General features: G+C 50.5%; 6 protein-coding genes across 6 annotated transcripts in view; 3 read left to right on the top strand and 3 right to left on the bottom strand.

The window, feature by feature from the left end:
• Positions 1–99: 99 nt before the first annotated feature.
• On the bottom strand, positions 100–935 carry L228DRAFT_21885 (hypothetical protein). The gene is made up of 2 exons (XM_018330196.1): positions 643–935; positions 100–580 (listed from the first exon to the last, which is right to left on the bottom strand). Exons 1-2 carry the CDS (start codon positions 693–695, stop codon positions 199–201), a joined length of 435 nt encoding a protein of 144 aa, XP_018192484.1. The 5' UTR covers positions 696–935; the 3' UTR covers positions 100–198.
• A 2628-nt stretch (positions 936–3563) lies between these two features.
• L228DRAFT_22132 (hypothetical protein) lies at positions 3564–4526 on the top strand. The gene is made up of 3 exons (XM_018330270.1): positions 3564–3632; positions 3725–4347; positions 4412–4526. The coding sequence occupies exon 2, from the start codon at positions 3751–3753 to the stop codon at positions 4216–4218; it is 468 nt and encodes a 155-aa protein (XP_018192483.1). The 5' UTR covers positions 3564–3632; positions 3725–3750; the 3' UTR covers positions 4219–4347; positions 4412–4526.
• Positions 4527–8223: 3697 nt separating this feature from the next.
• L228DRAFT_243475 (hypothetical protein) lies at positions 8224–12347 on the top strand. Its single transcript, XM_018331694.1, has one exon. It carries the CDS (start codon positions 8369–8371, stop codon positions 11984–11986), a length of 3618 nt encoding a protein of 1205 aa, XP_018192482.1. The 5' UTR covers positions 8224–8368; the 3' UTR covers positions 11987–12347.
• Positions 12348–14220: 1873 nt separating this feature from the next.
• Positions 14221–16369, bottom strand: L228DRAFT_21803 (longevity assurance proteins LAG1/LAC1). The gene is made up of 3 exons (XM_018330169.1): positions 16078–16369; positions 15263–16006; positions 14221–15203 (listed from the first exon to the last, which is right to left on the bottom strand). Exons 1-3 carry the CDS (start codon positions 16201–16203, stop codon positions 14694–14696), a joined length of 1380 nt encoding a protein of 459 aa, XP_018192481.1. The 5' UTR covers positions 16204–16369; the 3' UTR covers positions 14221–14693.
• A 1304-nt stretch (positions 16370–17673) lies between these two features.
• Positions 17674–18859, bottom strand: L228DRAFT_235930 (septum-promoting GTP-binding protein 1; the record flags this gene model as incomplete). Its single annotated transcript, XM_018330770.1, has 4 exons — positions 17674–17775; positions 17836–17910; positions 17976–18268; positions 18334–18859. The coding sequence occupies 4 exons, from the start codon at positions 18857–18859 to the stop codon at positions 17674–17676; spliced, it is 996 nt and encodes a 331-aa protein (XP_018192480.1).
• An 882-nt stretch (positions 18860–19741) lies between these two features.
• Positions 19742–21579, top strand: part of L228DRAFT_206741 (glutamate-rich WD repeat-containing protein 1) — a gene marked incomplete at both ends in the record, with an annotated part of 2080 nt that continues 242 nt past the window's right edge. Inside the window, 3 exons of the mRNA XM_018329686.1 lie at positions 19742–19944; positions 20057–21051; positions 21174–21468. Coding sequence (XP_018192479.1) covers positions 19742–19944; positions 20057–21051; positions 21174–21468 — 1493 coding nt within the window. The remainder of the gene's footprint in view (positions 19945–20056; positions 21052–21173; positions 21469–21579) is intronic.

Here is a 21579-nt window from a genome sequence, read left to right as displayed (position 1 = left end):
AAAACATTTACTGAGGTAAGCAAAGTCCACAGAAAATACAGTTTTTAAAGCAAAAAAGAAAAAAGAAAAAAGAAACATCCTTTAATCTGACCGTGACCACATGTTATAGCTAATTTTTGTCAGAGTATCTGGAGGGTGAAGACGCTAAAGTTTTACTAGGTCGGTTGAACTCTGAAGGAGAGCACATAATTTGCAAGCTCAACGATATTTCTCGTTGTCAAGGTCGAATGAGTCATGATTCGTGCCCACTCTTGAAGAGCGGGCAGAGACCGATGTCGCTTTGATCTGAAATTGATACATTGAGTTTTCGGTGCCATCAATTTCATAGTGCGATTTATCATGGAGAAGGATCATATTGCGTGGTTTGATGCTCACCGCATCTCTGCTGTCATAGCCTGCGTACGGAGGTACAATGACTACCGGTATCGGTAGAAGGCTCGCGAGAAAGGCCGTACGCTTAGCCACGCTAGCGCTGCCCACTCCAGCCTCCCCAATATCAACTCCAAGTGTGTCCCGTATCTTACTGACTAGGGGTGATGGCTTCAGTCCAACCAGTTGATAGACCTGGCCGAAATACGTTCTAGAAACGCCGTTTAACAAATGAACTTGGGAGCATGAGATCAAAAGGGAAGCTAGAAATACCTTATTATATTCGAATGTCTACAAGGCATCGAACTTCTTTTAAAATCGTTCATGGAAAAAGAGGCAGGGAGCCGCGATATCTATGCATCACGATGCTGTCATGATCAGGAGGTCTTGGTGGTTTTAGAGAAACTTCACGGGGACTGCATAACAGCAAGTTTAACTGGCTGAAGGGATCGGCTTTGACTGTTGTGTAACTCTAGCGCAGTTTGCACGAACGTCGAGATCCCTGCAACAAGCCATCCGGTAGAGATCCATCTTCGTTTGAGACATTTCCTATCGCGGTAGGTGGGGTTGTCTTTTCGCGCGAAGTGGGATGTTTTTTGTGGAACAAGGCGGCGAATCGTCATTGCGGCGGTATTGGTTGACAGCGGAATGGCCATTACTCGTACAAGCACGTCCTTGCAAACAGAGTGTTAGGGCCGATCATCAATCGACAGTTTGTTCTGACAGGTCAAAAACATTGCGGCTATTGTCTCCTTGGCCAATAGCTGACTGGCTTTGGCACATTGACAGGGATCCCAGCCCCCTACATGCGTGAAACGCTTTTGAAAAGCCTCGGTCAAATTATTTCAAGAGTCTCGACTTTCCATAGGCTAAACGCCCCAGAAGAAAATTCAGGCTCTCAAATTTTACCACCAAGCATGGGTATCTTGTTGTTCACTACACTCGAAGCTTCCCTATTAAGTTGTGTCCATATCATTTACTGTTGTATACATTCGGTGATTTTCACACAATCAAAGTGTAAGTGGGAAGAGAGAGGCTTGTTCGATGTCCAACCTATCATCAGGCATACACACAGCACACTACATTAGCCGGCCGCTTTGACCGTCAATTCCGACAATGAACCCTTTGTTGATCTGAACTGCCGCCTCTCTTACGAAGTACACGCCAATACGCTTGGTCGCCACTCTCAGGTCCGCCTTTCCTTTACCACGAGCTCGGACCCGGAAGGCTTTGGAGCAAAGACCTATCAGCCCAGAAATCTATTTAGTCTTCCTGCTGAGCCGGGCCAGCGCAAACAATCTTTGAAAGCGCCATCTGCGTCAACATTTTGAGTAATGGGGACGGCTTCCAGCTCCCTGAATGTCTTCCGTAACGACACACCACCTTTGCGGCAATTGTGACATGCAAGATCCTGGTCACTGCCACCCTACATAGCATTCACCTACAGTAGTCATTGAGACATGCAGGTTAATGGTGGCACTGGTGCATGGCTGTCAATTGCACCAACATCAGCGTGGCTCAGATCGCGTACAGGTGTAGCAAATGAACATCAGAGCTATCTGACGATTCGCGCGCCAAGTGGGCAAGGAGGTCTCCGTTCATGCACCGAAGCTCCTAAGAGCGGATCAATCCGTCACCCGTCCAAGGCGCGTGGCCTTAGGTAATTTCTTATGCAAGTCGCGATGCTAAGGAACACGAGTCCGGTGTTTCTATAGATGCAGTTTAATCCATTCTGAGAGACCTTATAACGCCCACTCATTAATCTATATGATACAACTGCTTCATTCTTATAGATATTTGGGTTCGCATTTTTTCAACTCTTGCATCTTGCTTACGGAGTAGACGAGGAGGAAAGTCCACGTACAAGATATCTGGGGCACGTGATGGGAGTACCACAGAAATACAGAAATTGTCACCTGTCCGGAGGGAAATAGTACTTGAATCACCAGAAAAAAATACTGTATTCCGTACTGATGGAAGAAAGGTCCTCAAATGGCGCCACAGAGGAGAAGGGAATATCCTTGTTTGCGTTGCTTTATGCCCTGAGCGAATGATGAGCGACGTCGGGGCCAAGAGCGGCCATGGCTGACCCTGCGTCAGGGCGAAAGGGCCCCGGCGACAGCTACGCCGAAAGGTTTCAAGGCGACACGGTAAGTACCTACGGTAAAGGTCATTAGGGAGGGACGAAAGAAGATGGAAGAACGAAAAATGATGGGAAGCAGATTAGCTGTTTGCCGCGATGGACGCTCGCCCCTTTCCCACATCCTTCTAACCTTTATAGTTCAGTCTCTAAACATACTTGCCGCCTCGAGGCTATCTGGAGCGCTACATGCTGCAAAGTGAGTTTTTTTTAGGGCCATTTTCCGCGAGCTGCTGCTGGCGACATTTCGTTTCCTCCTGCAAGTACGAGGATGTTTGGGAAGGGTACTGCCTCGGACACGGGCACGCGCGAAGTGGCTCGACGGGTTGCGAGGCAGGAGAGGGTAGGAGGGTGGGCAGGCGCAAAAGGAAGTAAGCGAAGCGAATCAATCCGCATGACCCCGGATTCTACTGAAAGAGTGTTAGGCAGGCGGGTCGCCAATGGTGAACTGGGGCCCAGCCGCACTTTTCGCCAGCTCACTCACTAATAATGACTGGCTGCTTACGGTCCGCCGCCCTTGATCCGCATGTTTTAGTGGGAAAGGGACCACCATGTGCGCCTTTTTGCCCCGAAAGCCCCGAATGACCGAAAATGACAAAGTCAGCAACTTTTGCCCTCTCCTGCCTTACTTGTATTCTATAGGTTATGGCAACCGAACGAACGGGAACCCTATGCTCGAGACACCCGGGCCCTTAATCCCAAGGGTGTTGCAGAGCTTGGGTAAACTTAGGTTCGGCCACGACAACGGCAATCTTGGCTCGAACTACAGCGCGAATCATTGCCTGTCCCGCCAGGTGTCCTGTGAGTTCATGTGTAGTCTCCGACGGTCTTAGATCTCCAGAGTCTATGGTGGGAAATCATGGTGAGAAATTTGCATAGCAGGCGAACCCGTCATCCGAGTCCCCAATTTATTAACAATGACAGCCGATTTTGCTGCTCGCGATTCGTCAAACACATTCTTGTGGCTAGGTGAGCTCTACGAAGCCAGGCCGCCAAGCCTAGTGGCGATATCCGTAGGAGGCTTGCTGAGAGATCGCGGAATGGTATGATGTCAAACCGAAGCGAATGCCTCGTCAGAAGGTTGAGGACGGGGCTTGTTGACCTGGGACCGACATCGAAGTGGGTTCGTACCTCCTGCACTACGGAGGTCGTGGTTGAACTACGAGCATCGTGTTGCAGCATACTATTCTCCCTGCTGACGATGTCCTGTTTCAGGGGGTTGATGCTTCGTCGTGACTGAAATGCTCTTTTTATTCACGGACCCACTAATGGTCCAGCTCGGAGCAACATTAGCATCCAATGATCCCTACGACTTACACCAAAATCTGCCAACGCGGAAAGTAGGGGTTTTCGAATCATGGTGGCAGACTCTGCAGATATCCATAGCCTTGGACCTTTCAACGGAGCAGGGTCTGATCTGCCCGCCCGACGATCATCTAGTCCTTCAGGGCACAGCAGCTGAGATGTTTATGCACCTTTGTCAACGTCCTTGCAATCTCATACACGTCTTCCTGCTCCATTCATCATTTCATCAATTGTTCGTCGCAAGCAACTTGTTGGTCAGGCTTGGGTCTCTAAATCATAAACCTCCTCGTATTTCTGAGATCAAGCGTTGCGCCATAACGGATAATGAGAAAAAGAAAAAAAGGTTGATTAGAAGGCCAATTTTTTCAGAGACTTTTCACGCTGAGCACTTTTCGTGTACGTGAGGCTGTATGCAATTTCAACAAGTTTTCATCACGGTCCTTCACCGCCTTGTTGCTTTTCGGTGGCAATTTGGTACTCTTGGGACTCGGACCCGCTCTTTGGTTCGCAATGATCCACTATTTATCATCTAAGTTATGCTTTGCACAAAACGATCTTCGCCCATCTGAATGGAATTTTTTGTTGATATCCTTCTAGCCTCCAGAAAGGGTTCTTTGCATGATGGATGCATATTTGCCCAGGTTATGAAACATGACTATGACACTGGTATGGTTGGAAATGAGGAAATCCGTCTTTTCGCTATTGCTCTGGGACTTTTACCTTTACTGCACTGGCAAGGGAGTGACTTTCTCTATCAGCTTTTGTATCGACCGAGTCCTGGCGTTTTGCTTGACCCGGGGTACGATAGTTAGATTGTTATCATGACTGAACAGTACGGCATTTCCTCGCCCCGGCCCAACCGTTGGGCCTTTCTTGGTGCAGTGGGCTGTGGAGCAGAAGCAGGTCAAGGCGAGGGCACCGAGTGTTTGATTGCTAATCCAACCTTGACAAGCGAATGAAATCCGGAACAAATCGAATCGGCCATGTCACGATGCGGCCGGCTGGCCAGGGACTATCGTGGACGATGTTACCACTATTGGACTTCAGCCCGGCGCTGGAACGACGAATGGCGCAGGGTTACTCGCGTCCTCGCAAATTAGTCCGCACCATGCCGCCTCCAAGCGCTCTGCGAGGGAGCAAAAATTCAGCCATAGAAAAGCCAAATAACACTAGCAAGAGGAAAGGAATTCAATAGAATTCTGGTCGATACTGGAATCGAAGAAAAAAAAAAAAAAACTTCCTTCTTTTCCTGCCCACCACCTTGGTGCGTCGGACCCGTGCAATCCGCTCGAATGCCTGGGTCGCAATTCAATCGGCGAATACCAGGGCGTCTTTGCTTTTTTCGGGAAGGGCATTTGCTCTCGGGAATCAGCCCACAGCTGTCCATAGAAAAGAACGACCAAGTTGGGTTGCAAGCTCCAAGTCTTCTCTTAACGGAGCTTGGGTCGCTAGATGGATAGCTCTTGGCCCTAGGGTCTTTCAAAGCAAGACGGTCGATTTTCCGGTCCCCTATTTAGCTTGGCGGGTAGAGCTCGACCTTGAGCGATCTTTCTCCGGGGTTCGCTGGGGTGTCGGATTGGGGCCACACACTCTCTCGCAGTTTCTCGACTCTATTCGGAAGATGGTGGTATATTGTGGTGGATCCGCTCGGAGGTGACCGTCTCCAGAGCCAATCCCGCGCCACTCCGCTAGTGGCCATGATCCATGATGCCATGGGTCTTTGGCTACTCATAGTTAGGTAGGTGAAGGTCCCTTGCGCGATGACCATGGTCTGTTTCTCCCCCTTGTGTCTTCTTTCCCTGCCACAAGAATAATGCTTGCAAGTACCTCTGTACTCAGGTACGTATACTTGCGCTCGCCCGTACCACTCTACGTCTGGGCAGTTCAACCCATCCTGCTTTGTCCGACACTGCCAATTCGATGAGACTGGCTCCATCACAATTCCTTCATCATTCTTCTTTCTACTGCCGTGACCGGAACTTCAGACACCCGCTGCGGGTATGGTCCTCGAGCTGATTAGCGGGTTCACTTCCTCGGGCAGTTGTCCGACCATGATTCCTCTTGCATCCGTGCTCGAGCTGCTGATCATTGAAGTTTGAGAATTAAAGTAACTCTACGGGGGGCCCTTTGTGGAGCCGTAGCAAGGCGATACCTCTCTTGTCGTATTCGACGTTAGCCTCTTACCTACAACTTCAGGTTGCCCAGCCTGCTCTTGAAATTGCCCGTTATTATACTAACTCTGTCCATGGAGCCTAAAACAACTTGTTACTATTTGCTCTCCCAAGCTCTGCTGTTCTTCTGCCGGGAAAGAGCGTGTCGCTCCCCTTCACCGTCCCCGTGAAAACTCGCGCACATTAGAACCATGGTAGGCGTAGCAAAGTACCCATGGTACTTGTAGCCATTTCATTCCTCCTTGGGGACGCTCGACCGACGGCAAACACCCACCTGCGAGGAACCTGCTGAGGCTGGTGACCATCATTGCTCCTTTCTCGCCCCTTGGATGAGCCCAGCAATCCCGCCGGGCTTTCCCTGATTTTCCCTTTATTCATGGCTCTCTCTTCTCCTTGGGCCCTATGGAACCACGCCAGCGCGATACAGTTCCCCTAAAGTAGATTCTGATCCATTCTTGAGGCTATTGAAACAGGAAAAGGCACCCGCTGGTAAGCAACGACGCTCTACGCCTTTTCTGCACTGGATGTATCGTTCGGGCTGCGCCAGTTCCTCTGGTCGTCGTCATTCTTCTCACCTGAAGCCCGCTTCCCCGGAAAATTACTTTGAATGTTCCTGTGCCCTTTGTTCCCGCGTGGCTCGCATCTGTCAACTCGAGGCGTTGGGATCGGCGGGTGATCTTTCCCGCCTCTTCTTGGAGCTCCCTTGTGGATGAAGTTGTCTTGGGCCGCTCCAAATCCCCGGGGCCCCGGCGAAGACCTACCTAGACCTCTGGCCGTTTCTCATGGCGGATGGTAACAACGTGCTCTTGTGGCGGAAGCATGGAATTTTCTCGGTCATAGCTTTTTAGATTCTTCAGACTTGTATCTACGATTTGCGGCACCTGCCCTCTCACTCTCTCGATCGAAGGCAATACCACCTACCTTATGATGATGATGGGTGATTAGTACGGTTATGACTTCCGGATGGTGATCATGTCGTGGCTTCTACCGTGACCCCGTTCACCTAAGGTAAGGCAGGTATATACTGAAGCTGCCTCTCCTCCCCTGCTACGCAGCACCAACCTCTCCCCCAGTCTTTATTCGACGCACCCACCTGCCCACCACTCGCACACCCCTACCAGGGCTCTGGGCACTAGGATACAGAGTACATCTGTACCCATACTACGTACAGACAGCACCGAGGGCACCTTTTTTCCCCCCCGGTTCGTCCCCGACGCTTTCATCCGTCTCGAGCTCCCCCATTCTAAGCGACGGACTCGTCTCGCCGCAAGCGAATCGGACGACGGACTCGACCCTAGTGACCCCCAGCACCCAGCACCCTGCACCCTGCACCCTGCCACGACCACTCACTAAACTACTTGCTCCCAGGCAAGCAACCACCGAACTTGTCTGACCCTTTTTACTCACCTTCCCACAGCCCAACAACCACACACACAATACACATACACACTTGCCTCCACGAAACGGTGTATTGTCATTGTCACCGGATTTCGTTGTCGACCTCGTTTTGATCTTCTTCCCGCTGGAAAAACATTCTTTGATCGTTGACTCGCTCATCTGCCCTTCTGACGCTTCGCTCCCTATATCCTCCTGCTCTTACTAGCAGCCCGCTATCGGGAGATACCCGGCACCCGAGACTCCCGTCCTGGCCGGCCTTGCAACCACATCTCGCAACTTCAACCAACCCCGTCCACGATCCCTGGTGGATTCGTTGTCGTTACTTGCGACTTGTTCGAGCAATTGAATGGGCGTGGATCGCCTCTGTCTCAGGCTGACTCTTGGTCTGACCCTGGCACTGGCGTCGAGCTTTCCTGTTGCGTTGACTTCGCGACCACTTTGCCGCAACCGGGTGGTGCTCACCTAACGTCATTGCGCTCTCAAGTCAACCGCAGTCTTGGACCTCAGGGTAAGCATTTCAGGAACCTTTTTGTCATTGTTTAACTCGAGAGGAAATCTCTTATGACGCTGACAATTCGGTGCGTCTGTCAAGGCTCGGCCTATGCTTCCTCCCAATCGAACGCCCAAAGGAGTCCCGAGTTCCGAACATTTCTATTACTCGCCGACAAGCAATTGATTGGACGGTCGAAATATCCAAGGTGGATATTTTTAAGCTTTGAACATCACTACAGACTGGTAGGCGAAACCATTCATTTGGACTGGTTTATTCGGAAGCTGTGCGGGTGTTGATTTGGAAGGCGCGCATAGATTCTCAGGGCACCGCCCATCCATTTGTGGGGATGAACGAGATGCTCTCGGATACCATTGTCCTTGAAACACCTGCAATGCCTCCATCTGCGAAGCCCGCAACTACGAACGGCTCCGCTCCAACTGGCACCGGTAAGTCAACCACTTAACCCGGAATCAGTCCTTTGGTGGGGATTTTATGATTATCCTTTTTTGGCGTTTCGATCTCCTGTCATCTATCGGGCAACACCTCTTGGTGCTGACAAAAGTCCTGTCGCGACACACAGCGCGAGAACAAGCACCTGCCAAACCAGCGAGCGGGGCAGAAAATGGGAATGCCGCGTTCCCACCACCCAAAGCGGACAAGCCGAGGCCGCACGTCTGCGGGACCTGTTCACGCTCCTTTGCACGGCTCGAGCATTTGAAGCGTCACGAACGATCTCACACAAAGGAGAAGCCCTTTGAATGTCCCGAGTGTACCAGATGCTTTGCTCGAAGGGACTTGCTTTTGCGCCATCAACAAAAGCTCCACATGACCGCCACCGCCGCGTCGCGACCACGAAACGGCCGCCGTGAGAGCAGCAACACTGTCGCTGGCGTTGGTTCCGGGCGTGTCCGCAAGAACTCTGTTGCCACGAGTAATGTCGCCAGCGCTGGGGTCCACAACGCGTCGGCGGCTCGCCCTCGAGCAAACACCATTAGTCACATCGATAACAGTACGCTCGGCATGGTTGCAGCTGCGAACGCCTCCACCGCCCGGAGTCGCGACATGGGGGTGAACCACAGCCATCACCCCAGCCTCGATCACCTGCCGACCGGCTTCAGTTTCCACGCTGGCCTGCCCAGCGCCCCTGCGCACCTGCAGGGCCTCTCCAAGCTGGACACACATGGGCTCAATATTGACATGTCTGGGGGCCTACGAACCGCCCCGCCCTTTGGTGGTCCCGGTTCAGAGTTCGATTTTGACAACCTCTTTGGTCCCGGCTCAACAATCAATCCGGCTCAGCTTCACTTCAATGATTCGCCGCAATCCATGGGCATGAATGAGCTGCCGGCTGGGTTTCCAATCCGCCCTCCCATGCTGGAGGAGGACGAAAACCTGGACTGGATGAAGGGCTTTGAACATTCCATGTCCTTCACCAATGCCAATGATCCACCCGTTGACGGATCTTCACCGTCGGTGCTGAGCACCGCGAGCCAGAGCGGTATTAGTGAGATTATGCTCGACGGCTCCAATAATCCAGCACATCGCGCCAGTGCGCTGTGGCAGAATAGTATGATTCCCAATGCCCGCATGGGCAGCTTCTTCATGGACCTCCCGCCTTCTGCCTTTTCCGAAATGGCGCCTCCCGGCACGGTGTCGCCCAAGACCTTGCAGGCCCAAAATGGCATGAATGACCCATATCTTTCTCCTCCTGCTCTTCAAGCACTCAGTCCTCCCATGGCCTCTGCCGATCACAGTCACTTCTTCCATCCCGCAACCTTCAACTCTGATTGCACGAGTACTTCGTCTGTGTCTGTCAGTGGCACGACCCACAAGAGCTCCGTCACTTCTGTGTCTAGTGACTGTGTTACGGAGGCTACTCGTCAGGCGCTGTTGGCAGGTCTATCGCTCTCACACGATCTCCACCATGGTCCTCGCAAATATTCTAGCTCGATTGGAAACTCTCCAATGTCTCCAGGATTCGTCCCTAGCCCAGCTGCAGCAAATATTTCCCTTCCGAGCACCTCGGACCTACAACGTTACATTACCGCCTACGTCCAATATTTTCACCCACACCTTCCATTCCTCCATCTTCCTTCGTTGAATTTTGACAGCCCAGCTTTCGCAAACAATGTCGACGATGGTCATGCCCACTCGCTCTTTGGCCACTCTGGTGTTGCCGGCGGTGGGGGCTGCTTGATTCTCGCCATGGCTGCCATTGGCGCGCTGTACGAATACGACGCGGGACCATCCAAGAGTCTGTTTGAGGCGGCCAAGAAGATGATTCACATTTACCTTGAAGAGCGCCATAAATCAGGCTTGTCGGCAGCAATGGGCGGCAAGGCCGGTCCCGACCTCGCCTCTGAACAGACGCCTCTGTGGCTCATTCAGGCGATGCTGCTGAATGTCATTTACGGCCACAATTGCGGAGACAAGACGGCGGCCGATATTGCTAGTACCCACTGCGTCGCTCTTGTTCGACTTGCTCGGGCGGCAGAGCTTGCGCGGCCTTTGCCGCCGATGCCATCTACTCGCCACCACGCAACCTATCCGTTTAGCGGGCCGTTGGCAGGGGAAGACACGGATATGCACGACGCCTCTGGCAATTCTGACTATTGGAATCTGGGATTCCATCTGGACGGCCATGATGAACAGGCCGAATGGCAGCAGTGGAGAGTTGCCGAGGAGCGGAAGCGAACACTTTACGCCATCTTTGTCTTCTCCAGCCTTCTTGTGTCGACTTACAATCATCAACCGGCGCTCACCAACTCGGAGGTTCAGCTCGATTTGCCGTGCGAAGAAGAGCTGTGGAACGCGGAGACTGCACAGGCATGGCAAGCCAAGGGCGGCGCATCAATTGTTGAGCAAAAGGCGGTTCCTTTTGCAACAGCTTTGAGCACTCTTCTTACAGCAAATCAACGACGTCAGAGCCAGCAAGCTCAGCCTCAGCCTTTTCATGGACAGTTTGGCCCAGGGTACCAGATGGAGGACATCCTGCAGAGTGACCTCAAGCCGAGCACGTTTGGATGCCTCGTGCTCATTAGCGCTCTGCACAATTACATTTGGGAGACGCGACAACGGCATCTGGGAAGGCAATGGACTCCGCAAGAAGTCGAGGCCATGCATGCTCACTTGGAGCCTGCTCTCAAGGCATGGCAAGCCGCATGGGCGAGCAACCCCAATCACAGCCTTGACCGACCAAATCCGTTTGGGTTGGGTCCTCTGTCTGCCGATAGCATTCCGCTTTTGGACTTGGCCTATGTGAGCTTGTTTGTCAACTTGGGCCCATCCAAGGAGTGTTTTTGGCAACGGAACTGGGATGGCATGGCCGAAGAGCTGGCCAGAGGTGCTCAGATTGTATACTCCATGGAGCATTCGCCGAGCAGCTCGGGCAATTCTCCGTCGGACGCATCGGAGCTTGTTTCTAGCAACGGCACGCTCGGCTCGCCGCACACGACGGTGTCATCGCCGGATCGAAACCCTGCTGCTGCTACTGCTGCCGCCCATCAGCACCGCAGAAGCGTAAGCATGCTGGGTCCAGATCATCATGATCATTCTGGACAGTCAACTAAGCGCGAGCGCCATCTCCGTAAAGCTGCATTCTACGCTGCCGACTCCTTGTCCATGTCTGACAAACTTGGAATCTCGTTCAACGACCTGACATCCCGGGAGCTTCCCATCCAGTCCATCATGTGCGCATTTGACTGCGCGCAGGTCTTGGCAGAATGGGTGGCCACTGTCCAAGAGCGCGTAGGCCGCTACCTGGGCGTTCTCGGCCGCGATGAGATTGACTACACTCAAGTGCCGGGCATTATGCTTTTGGAAGATGAAGACTGCAAGCTTCTGGATAAGATCAAAGAAGTGCTCAACGGGGCGGAGATTCGACTCAGTTGCGAGCATGGCGGCATGGATGGCATGGCTGCGAGAGCTGCAATGATTGGTCTTTCCAGCAATGACCAATGCGGTTTTGGTGCAAAGATTTTGCTTGTCACCGCTCACATGCTAGAGAAGGGGCCCGTATGGCCCGTGACTCGGCAGATGGTCAATGCACTACAGACTCAGGCCGGTCACATGAAGGCCAGAGTTGAAGCCTCTGTTGCTCCTCGGGAGTAGTAATCCACCACGACGTCAATGCGTCAATGTTGTTGATGTCTCTCACACTCACTATTATCATGTTTTGCCACGATCACGACCAGCTACCACGAGAAAAAGCCAAGCCCATTTGCAACGACAACGTTTTTGCGACGATTACGAAACGACTTTTTTTTTAACAAAATTATTTCTCCCCTTCCCAACCTCAGTCATGGGATCGTTCTTGTACAGCTTTGGAACGAAAACCCTGCAGCTTTCTTTCTTGACGATGACGATTATATTCTACCGTACAAAAACGTTTCCCATTTCCCATTTTTGGATCTTGTGAACCCCATAGAGCGTGCACACACACATACTCGGCATTGCACGCCTCGGACCCGGTTTTTTTTTTTTTTTTCATTTCCCTCTCTTTCATTTTTCTCTTGCGCTTTTGCGCGGTCACATACCCCCACTGTTTTGGCTGGTGTCTTCTTATATAACCCTTTTGGCCCAACTTGTTCTGGCAAAGCCAAATCAGCGCGCAGAGAACTTATGATGATGATGACGACGACGACGATGATCAAGTTGGAGACACGTCTGCCCCCCCCCCCCCCCCCCCCCCCCCCCCGAACCGTCGTACAAGCTTTTTTTTTTATCCTTTTACAAAAAAAAGCACTTTGGATTTGAAAATATTCTCTTCTTTTTTCTCTTCCTTTTACTTTTTCTACTTTTTTTTTTTCAACAAACACCCAATTGTATATTCTTCTCGTTCTTCTTTTTTTTTCTATATGTCATGTTATAAGCCAAGCTCTTCTCCTGCCATAGTTGAAGCTTTTGCTTTTTCTTTATCTTTATCTTTTTCTTTTTTTTTCTCCTTCCCGGCCGTATCCATATGTATGGCTACTGGCTACTGGCTACTGGCTACATTGTGCAAACTCGGGGGTTCCAGGTGGGCGTTTTCTTTTTTTTTTTTTTTTCTCTATAGCTTTTTCCGTGGACGCTTTGTGTCTGATCCCTGATGTTGGGACAACACAAAAGTGGCCTATAAGATAAGATAAGATATATAACTTATTGAATATATAAAAAAATTTAAGGGGAATAGACTTGTAACTTGTTCTACTTTTAAGAGGGACTTTTGAATATGCGTGGGCGAGGAGAAATTGACTATAATGTGCTAATGTGCCATCGTGTTGTGACTGGACTAGTGTATTGGTGTATTGGGTTCTAATCATGATGATGCTTGTATGAAACCTACTGTTGTTGGCCCGCTCCTTGCTCAATGGCCAATGATGCATATATGTATAATATTGTTTTGCTCTTTTTCTTGTTTTCCTTGTCTTGTTTTTGCTCCTGTTCCTGTTCCAGTTCCTCCGTGGCTCTGTAGCTCTGGGTTTTCCTCTTCCTCTTCCTTCTTTATGTTTTATGTTTCATGTTTCCATACATTCACTGTGAGCCTACAATGTTGAATGAAGATAAAAATGGCAATGACGATGGCAATGACGATGACGAGGACGAGGATGATGACGATGAGGCGGAGGATGAGAAGGAGGAGGATGATGATATTTCAGAATATTATCAATTAAAATTAGGGTTAGGAATTATGTACATGAATAGTACTAATAATAGTGATAAACTGATAATAATAAAAAGAACAATAGTCATAACAATAATAATGATGATAGAGAGGAAGAAAATTAAAAATAAAAAGGAGAAGAAGAAGAAGAAGAAGAAGAAGAAGAAGAACGATGATGATGATAGAAAGGAAGGAAAGAACAGCACCTGGCTGCAATAGAACGCAACTCATTTCTCTAAAATCACACGAGAATTCCAAGTGTGGATCCAGGGTGTTGGGAGTAAATGAGGGGGCTATTGAACGATCGTCTCCATTGGGCTAACTTGGTCAATCCATTTCGTGCTGTATGTAAGTCTTGTCTCGTCTTATCGTATGCCCTTCCCTTAACGATCTCTTTCCTTCGTTGATTGAGGGCCAGGGGATCTGGGGAAGAATGAAAAAAAATTAGGTAGAAAGTAAGAGGATAAAAGGAAAGGGAGGAAGAAAGAAAGAGAAAAGAAAGGTTCCATCCGGTTCTATACGTTCATGTTCCATGTTTCGTGTGACAAGTTCAAAATTGAAAACAAGTGTTTAGCAGCGAACGTGTGTTCGCTGTCTGATCTCAACTCATCGTGATGTCCGACAGTGACCGGATATTGCGAGTATACACTGCCCGCTGAAGAAAGGGATGATTTGCTCTAGGGAACAAAGGAAACGACGAGAAGAGGAGTTCAATAGAAATAGAATGTAAATGCTCCACGACTCAATCAGGACAACGGCCCTGCCGCTATCAAAATAAAGACTGGAAAACAAGAGTAAAACGAAAGTAGACTTGGACTCTGACCTTTGGACTTGGGCTCTCGCAACAGATGCTGGTTGTGCGAATGAAGTGCGAGATGATAAAAATAATACCGTTTATTACAATAGTGTATTTTCGCGTTCTGATCCTATTTGTCGTTTTTTCTTGGCCTATCCTATCCTATCCTATCCTATCCTACCCTATCCTATGCTAGGCTGATTCGAATTTTATACATTATTTATTATGATTCGTGAGTGGTTGAATTGCGAAAGTTTTCGTGTTAATGAAGAGAAGGGAATTTGAATTGAATAGTTTGTCCGGTAATTGCATTCAGTCCAGACTTTGGTATGCCGTGGTCGTAGTCCAGGCGGATTCGCAACCGATACATGGATCGCAACTCATGAGGCCGTCCTCCGCTTAGTGAGGTCATCAGCCGAGCCATTGGCTTTTTCGTACGAAGATGCGGCGGCGGCACCGTTGCTGCTGCTGCTTCCATTGACGGCGTGCCCATTGAGGTGAATCTCGGGTGCTGGCTTGGTCTTTTGCTCGTCTTCCTCTTCCTCGAGCGGAACAGTCTCCTCGTCGTCCTCCTCATTGTCGCTGCGCTCATCGGCCTTGACGCTGTTGAAAATATAATTCTTCAGGATTCGAATGAGCAAGAAGAACCAAATGAGGTTGATGATCTGCAGAGCGGCGAGGAGCGAAAAGGTAATGATCTGACTGATCCAGCACTTGTACTGCTGTGTCTCCCAGTTCAATTCAAACGGGCCGACGGTACGGAATTCGGTCAAGACGGCCCACAGAATGCGCAGGTTGATGTAGTGGCGAAGATAGACCCAGACGCACAGGAAGAAGATGTAGTACGGACCGACAATGATGCTATCGAGGTAGTTGAGCGTCTTTGACGTCTGTTTATGCAATTGAGTCAGTTTGGCCCAACGGAACAAGGATGTCTTTGAATCCTTACGGCAATGAAAAAGTCACTAATATCGTGCGCAATGTACACGGCGAGTCCCATGTAGGTGAAATGGAAGCGATAACTAAGCCAGATCAAGGCGACCGTGACAATGTGGTGGCCGACCAGTTCCTTAAAGTCCTTGCGAGGCTTCTCAAGCATCAAAATCAGCACAATTGCTTGCTGGGCCCAATAGGCGGCCTGCAACAGATAGTAGGCCTTGAACACGGGCTCGTGCGAGCGATGAGGGAAGCCCTCAAACATGGCAGTCGTATTGAAGTACCAAATGGGGGAGCGCTTCATCACGTAGAGGCCCAGAGGACTAAAGATTCCAAAATAAATGGCCGTGTAGACCTGTTCCATGAAGCGCGCCTGCTTGCCCTTCTTGGTGATCCCGCACCAGATAGCCCAAGGTCGGACGATACGCTGCATGATGAATTCGCGGGTAAAGGACAAGACGATAATGTAGAAGCCCACAAAGGCGAAATCGCGCCCGCCCTTGCCATACTGAATCGGCGTTGACGGATCGGCTCCGTCGGGGCGAGGGAGAGGGTAGGACAGGAAGATGGCGGAGTGGAGAGGATTTTCAGGCGTCGGGTTCACCGCGTAGCCAGCCAGCACGATGAGGATGAGAATGAGTGGATTGAGCCAAGTGTGTCGCAGCGAGATGGTCTTCCATCGTCCCAGCAGACCCTTGGCTTTTCGTCGCTTCGAGTGTGGCCGGTGGGCGGCGTCTCTGCTTGAGGAGGAAGCGCGCTGCAGGGAAGGTGTCTGTTAGCATGAGCAGATTATTTGCCAAACGATTCGACCCAAAGCAGTCAACTGACCGATGCCGTCGTCATGGCGGGAATTGACGCAGTGTCCAGCGTCGATACCGCAGGCGCGCCCGTATCACCACGGGGCTCACCCCCAAGGCCACTGGACTTTCTTCGAGATCGAGTGCCGGTCGACATATCTATCGCCTGGCTGTTGTATGTCAATCGGAAAGATACTCCGGGTGATTGGCAACGCGAGGATAAGAGGTGCCCAAAATTTCCTCACCCACAAGATCACGGAGGGGTAGAGGGCGGGGAATAATTGATAAGAAATTTCTTTGGTTTTGTCCCTTTTTTTCTTTTGTTTCGTGGCGCGCTACGAGAGCCCGAAATTAATTAGAAGAGGAAAAGGGGGTTTTGTGCACGAGGGAGTAAGGATGTCTCTCGTGTGTGCGTGTGTGTGGGTGGGTGCGTAGAGTAATAATCGAAATTAGTTGAATAAGTTTACCCGTCTTGTTCGGCTTTGCCTTTATGTTTCTAACCAGCGACGTCAGGGCTGATTGGTGCAGACAAGACGACGAGGAATCGGAGCAAGAATCTTCCCGTGGCCGAACGGAGATTTCGGCATCAGACGTCAATCTAAGAAGAGACGGGGAAGTCGACGCAAGTCATTTAAGGATAATCCGGCACGAAAGAAAAAAAGGGGAAAAAAGGGAAAAAAAGGGAAGAGTAATTAATTGCCGGGACGAATCCACAACTAATAATCCAATGAGAAGGAGACGATCGACAGCAAGACAAGGAGACGAGGGTAAAGTTAGGGAAGAAAAGGTTGGGAGAAAAGGGGAAAGCGCATCGTCATCCATCGTCTTTTAGCCTCGTCTCTATCTTATCTCATCAGTACCCACACCAACCCTTTTTCAGTCATGTGTAGCTCTCACAGCCACGGCAAAAGTCAAATAATATCAAAACTTCTAGTATTAACGATCCTACATGACCTGAGTTTGTTTCATTCTTTCCTTCTCAGTAAATGCTTGCATCTAATGCCAAGTAATCAACTGGTCAATGCTTTGTGCGGCAACGAAAGAGACAAGTTCGCAAAATATAGATGCTGGCATACAATACAGAAACAAATATTGACGCAAATGCCACATGTCACGAATAGCTAGAGATTATCCAACCTGGGATGTAAGCTCCGTAACGAGAATGCGTCCCAACACTGTGATATAGTTTCTTTGCTCCGGCCCCTCAAGTCATAGGGTCATCGGACAAGTCAGATGACCGTATTGCACCACTAGAATGAATGTCTCTGCCATCGGCCGCCAAACGAGCAACGACCTGACTTTGACGACATAAAATCATGGCAATCACGTGCCAGACCAACGACAGCGGGTCACTGTATTAAAAAGGCAGAACCCTGGGGGAAGCAATATGCCCAAAGCAAACAATGCGCAAATAAACTGAAAATCCCTCCAGTAACTCCGCCAATAGATACCAACGCAAATTTGCTTGTGCTTCAACCTTATCGTACACGCCATTGATGGCCGCTCTGCAATGCCAATTCTAGATCTAGTCGGGCTCTCAATGTTGTGCAGCTTGTGCAGGTACGTTTCCCACTTGCCTGCGTGCCCATGTCTGCTTCAATGTCCATGACCGCTGAACGCAAGATCATCATGAGTCACGTGTATAGAGCAACAGAGGCTCCCCGACGTTTTCAATCTCGGGAATAGTACATTTCAGGTCGAAAGCCTTGGCGAGCACGATTTTGAAAATCTGAGAGGCAGGCCTTAGTTCGCTGCAAGCTAATATATTCCCATCGGGTTGGACTCTTACCTTTTGCACATTGATGCTGTGGCTCGTACTGCTGAAGATCAAGCTTGCTTTCATGGCCTTTGCAAATCGACGTGCCTGCATATCATTTAATTTCAGTGATTCCAATAAAAAAAGACTGAGGTTTTGAGCTCTCTGCCTACCTGGTTCGAAATCTCCTCTTGATCGTCCCTCGGGAAATTCACAAAGTGGTCATATTTAGTTCCGATCAAGAATGGAATCGCCGTCTTGTTAAATCCGCGACCCTGTCGGTACCATTCCTTGATTGAATTGAGGGTGCTCTTGCGAGTAAGGTCGAACATGAACAGGATAGCCACGGCGTCATTGCAGACAAGAGGGAGCATATTGACAAACTCGCGCTGGCCACCCAGATCCCAAATAGAAAAGGTGATTTCCGTATTCCGAATCGAAATGGTCTTCTCCATGAAATTGACGCCTGTGTGCAAATCCCTTTGCGTTAGCGCTTTTTCAAGCCACTGCCTGGATCGTCGCTTTGCGTACCTAAGGTCTGGATATAGTCCTCGTCCCAGCTTCCCTCGACATATTTGACCATCAAACTTGTCTTTCCGATTTGCGCATCGCCAACCATACCGACTTTGATCACTACACTATTCTTGCTTGCTTGTGACTGGTGCTGTGAAGGCCGGCCTTGTCCAGTCTGTTCCTGATAGGTTGGCGTGCGTGTCTCCCCTTGCGAGGATGCATATCCTGAGCTCCCGGACACCGTCGGTATCGATGGTTGTTGATAGAGCATGTTTGGAGAAGGATATCTGGCGGATGCATCTGCTTCAGATGCAGGCGACATGCTGGGACGGGAGGGAGAATATTCTGGAGATTGAATCGGAGGACTGAGGTGGGCTTGCGGGTTGCCATAGCCGTCGTGATATGCACTCGTCGGGCTGGCGCTAACGTTTTCGGGGATGCCCAACTCAGGGTCTTGTCGGCTCACTGGTCGGGCATTTGTGTAGTGTTCTTCAGGAGGCGAGCTGACCGCCTCCTGCTGTATTCTGGTTTCCACGGAATCCATTGCGGGAGCGGTGAGGGTGACTGGAAGATCCCCGGAAAGGACCAACAACCCTTGTTATGCGCTATCGAAGATCTGATCTGAGTTGTCGACACTCAGACTTAGCGTACGAAGGCCAAACGAGCGAGGGGCACGAGCAACGATTTTCGATAAGCCGAGCTTGGATCAGCCTCTGGAGCTTGCCAAACCCAACGGCTACCTGCTGAAGTCTCGGACAACAAGACACGTGGAGTGGGCTGACAGAAAGCTTCGAAATCAAGCCTTTGTCTCGCTCAGGAATGTGTCGAGCTGAAACAAACGCGCCTGAAGTCGAGCGGGTAAGGCAGCGTGTGGTTGTAGACGCTGCCAAGCCAAACAACAAGAGAGGGATGGCAAAACAAAGTGTCTACTGCAATGATGCGCTAGATGCAAAGCAAACAAATCAGGTCAAATAAAGAGCGACGATAGATTTGATCGATATCGGTCTTTCGTCTGAGAGTTTGTTGTTTGTGTTTGTACGTGGGGTTTTTCAATATCCAAGTACCTGGAAAGGTGTGGGATCAATGGGGACGAGGGATCGGCCCGCTGCGAGTTCAAGGGTGGAGACGAAACAACAACTTACGAGGTGTTACCAAAGGAGAAACTGTTGCCAGGTAATAGTATGTGAAATGGCTGCGCCACAATGATTTTGCAAAGCCACAAATCTTTCTCAGCCACATGCGCTCATTGCGCTAATCCCGATTCGTCATCAGCCACTCGAACTTTTGTCGTCGATAAACCAAAAAAGTTGCTATCATTATCGCTCTCAACTCTCCCTGGCATCATTTGCAGGTACTTTCTGCCCACTTTCAACACTCCTTAATTTCTATCGAACACTCATTGATATTTCGTATAGAAAGAGCAATCATGAGCAAGCGCGCTGCAGAACCGTCTGACAAGGAACTCGACGCCCTGAAGGGCGGAGAGCGCCCTGCAAAGCCCGAAGACAACCCCGAAATTGGAGAATTCGAGGACGAGTACGAAGATGAATTCGAAAGTGAAGACGAGATTATTGAGGCTGGTGTTGATGGCCGGCCAGATGAGGAACGAGAAGCTGAGGAGCAGGGTGAGTCGATCATGGCGCAACCATCTCTTGATACTCAAAATTTTGTGAAACAATTTATTCAGTCGGCGCAATAAGGCGATGAATGGCTTCCACAACAAAAGACAAAGAAGCAGCAGCGGCGCTAATTGGATTCTCATAACAGAGGCAATGGAGGTTGACCAACAAACATTCATTCCTGGACGACATAAGCTTTCCACCGGCGAGACTCTCTCGCCCGATGCCTCGGCCTACGACATGCTGCATACGCTGACTTCAACATGGCCCTGCCTGTCCTTTGATGTTCTGCGCGACGACCTCGGCGACAACCGAACAACGTACCCCGCGACCATCTACGCCGTTGCAGGCACACAAGCCGAGTACTCGCGGGCGAGAGAAAACGAGCTGATGGTCATGAAACTGAGCGGGCTGAGCCGGATGGAGAGAGACCGGGAAGATTCAGACTCATCCGATGACGAAGGCGACGAAGAGAACGCTGATCCCATCCTCGAGTCCAAATCGATTCCGCTTGGCTCAACCACGAACCGCGTCCGCGCACACCAGTGTCCTCCCACTTCGTCGTCGAAGCCTGCGACAACTCTGACCGCAACCATGACTGAAGCCGGCGAGGTCCTCATTCACGACATCACGCCCCACTTGACTGCGTTTGACACGCCCGGCATGACCCTTACGCCGCAGCAATCCAAGCCTCTTTCCACGCTTCGCATGCACAAATCTACTGAAGGATACGCGCTTGACTGGTCGCCGCTCGTCCCGCAGGGCAAGCTCCTGACCGGCGACAACAACGGTAAGATCTTCGTCACCACACGGACCGACGGCGGCGGATGGGCAACAGATTCCCGTCCGTTCACGGGACACACGAGTAGCGTTGAGGAAATTCAGTGGTCGCCGTCGGAGCGCAACGTATTCGGCTCCGCCAGCAGCGACGGCACAGTGCGGATCTGGGACTTGCGTTCCAAGTCTCACTCCCCCGCCATCAGCCTCAAGATCAGCGACACCGACGTCAACGTCATGTCTTGGTCTCGGAACACGTCTCATCTGCTGGCCACTGGCGCGGACGACGGTCAATGGGCCGTGTGGGATCTTCGCCAATGGAAACCTTCCGCCCCAACTGGTATGTCATCCGTCGGCCTCTTTTTCCCTTGGCATTCTGCTTGTCTCTCTCTATTTCCCATCCTTTTCTTTCTATCATTTCTGTTACACTTTTGCACGAAACTAATCTGTCATAAAACACAGCCCCCGCTCCTGCTCCTGCCCCCGTCGCTTCATTCGACTTCCACAAAGAACAAATCACTAGCATCGAGTGGCACCCGACAGAAGACAGCGTCGTGGCCGTCGCCGCCGGCGACAACACCCTTACGCTGTGGGATCTTGCCGTCGAGCTGGACGACGAAGAAAGCCGCGACACCGCCGGCGTCCAGGACGTTCCCCCGCAACTGCTCTTCGTGCACTACCTCGAGATGGTCAAGGAGTGCCACTGGCATCCCCAGATTCCTGGCACGCTTATGGCCACTGGTGGCGGTGGATTTGGGTACGTTTCTCTCATTCTCTTTTTCTCCCCTCTTTTTTTTTTTTTTTTTTTTTTTTTTTTTTTTTTTTTTTTTTTTTGCGCAAAACTAACTCATCTCCCTATAGTGTCTTC

Source organism: Xylona heveae, assembly GCF_001619985.1.
Source record: "Xylona heveae TC161 unplaced genomic scaffold L228scaffold_1, whole genome shotgun sequence".
NCBI classification, from domain to species: domain Eukaryota; kingdom Fungi; phylum Ascomycota; class Xylonomycetes; order Xylonales; family Xylonaceae; genus Xylona; species Xylona heveae.
This window is presented reverse-complemented; position numbering and strand designations above follow the sequence as displayed.

What these genes read in the sequence shown, in the direction of transcription:
- L228DRAFT_22132 (XM_018330270.1), top strand. Translation starts at nt 3,751, where the DNA reads ATGCTCTTTTTATTCACGGACCCACTAATGGTCCAGCTCGGAGCAACA.
- L228DRAFT_21885 (XM_018330196.1), bottom strand. Translation starts at nt 695, where the DNA reads ATGAACGATTTTAAAAGAAGTTCGATGCCTTGTAGACATTCGAATATA. An exon ending in AGACATTCGAATATAATAAG is followed by an intron (nt 581 to 642) that starts GTATTTCTAGCT and finishes CGGCGTTTCTAG; the next exon opens with AACGTATTTCGGCCAGGTCT.
- L228DRAFT_21803 (XM_018330169.1), bottom strand. Translation starts at nt 16,203, where the DNA reads ATGTCGACCGGCACTCGATCTCGAAGAAAGTCCAGTGGCCTTGGGGGT. An exon ending in CCGCCATGACGACGGCATCG is followed by an intron (nt 16,007 to 16,077) that starts GTCAGTTGACTG and finishes CCTTCCCTGCAG; the next exon opens with CGCGCTTCCTCCTCAAGCAG. An exon ending in TTAGTGACTTTTTCATTGCC is followed by an intron (nt 15,204 to 15,262) that starts GTAAGGATTCAA and finishes TTGCATAAACAG; the next exon opens with ACGTCAAAGACGCTCAACTA.
- L228DRAFT_243475 (XM_018331694.1), top strand. Translation starts at nt 8,369, where the DNA reads ATGATTATCCTTTTTTGGCGTTTCGATCTCCTGTCATCTATCGGGCAA.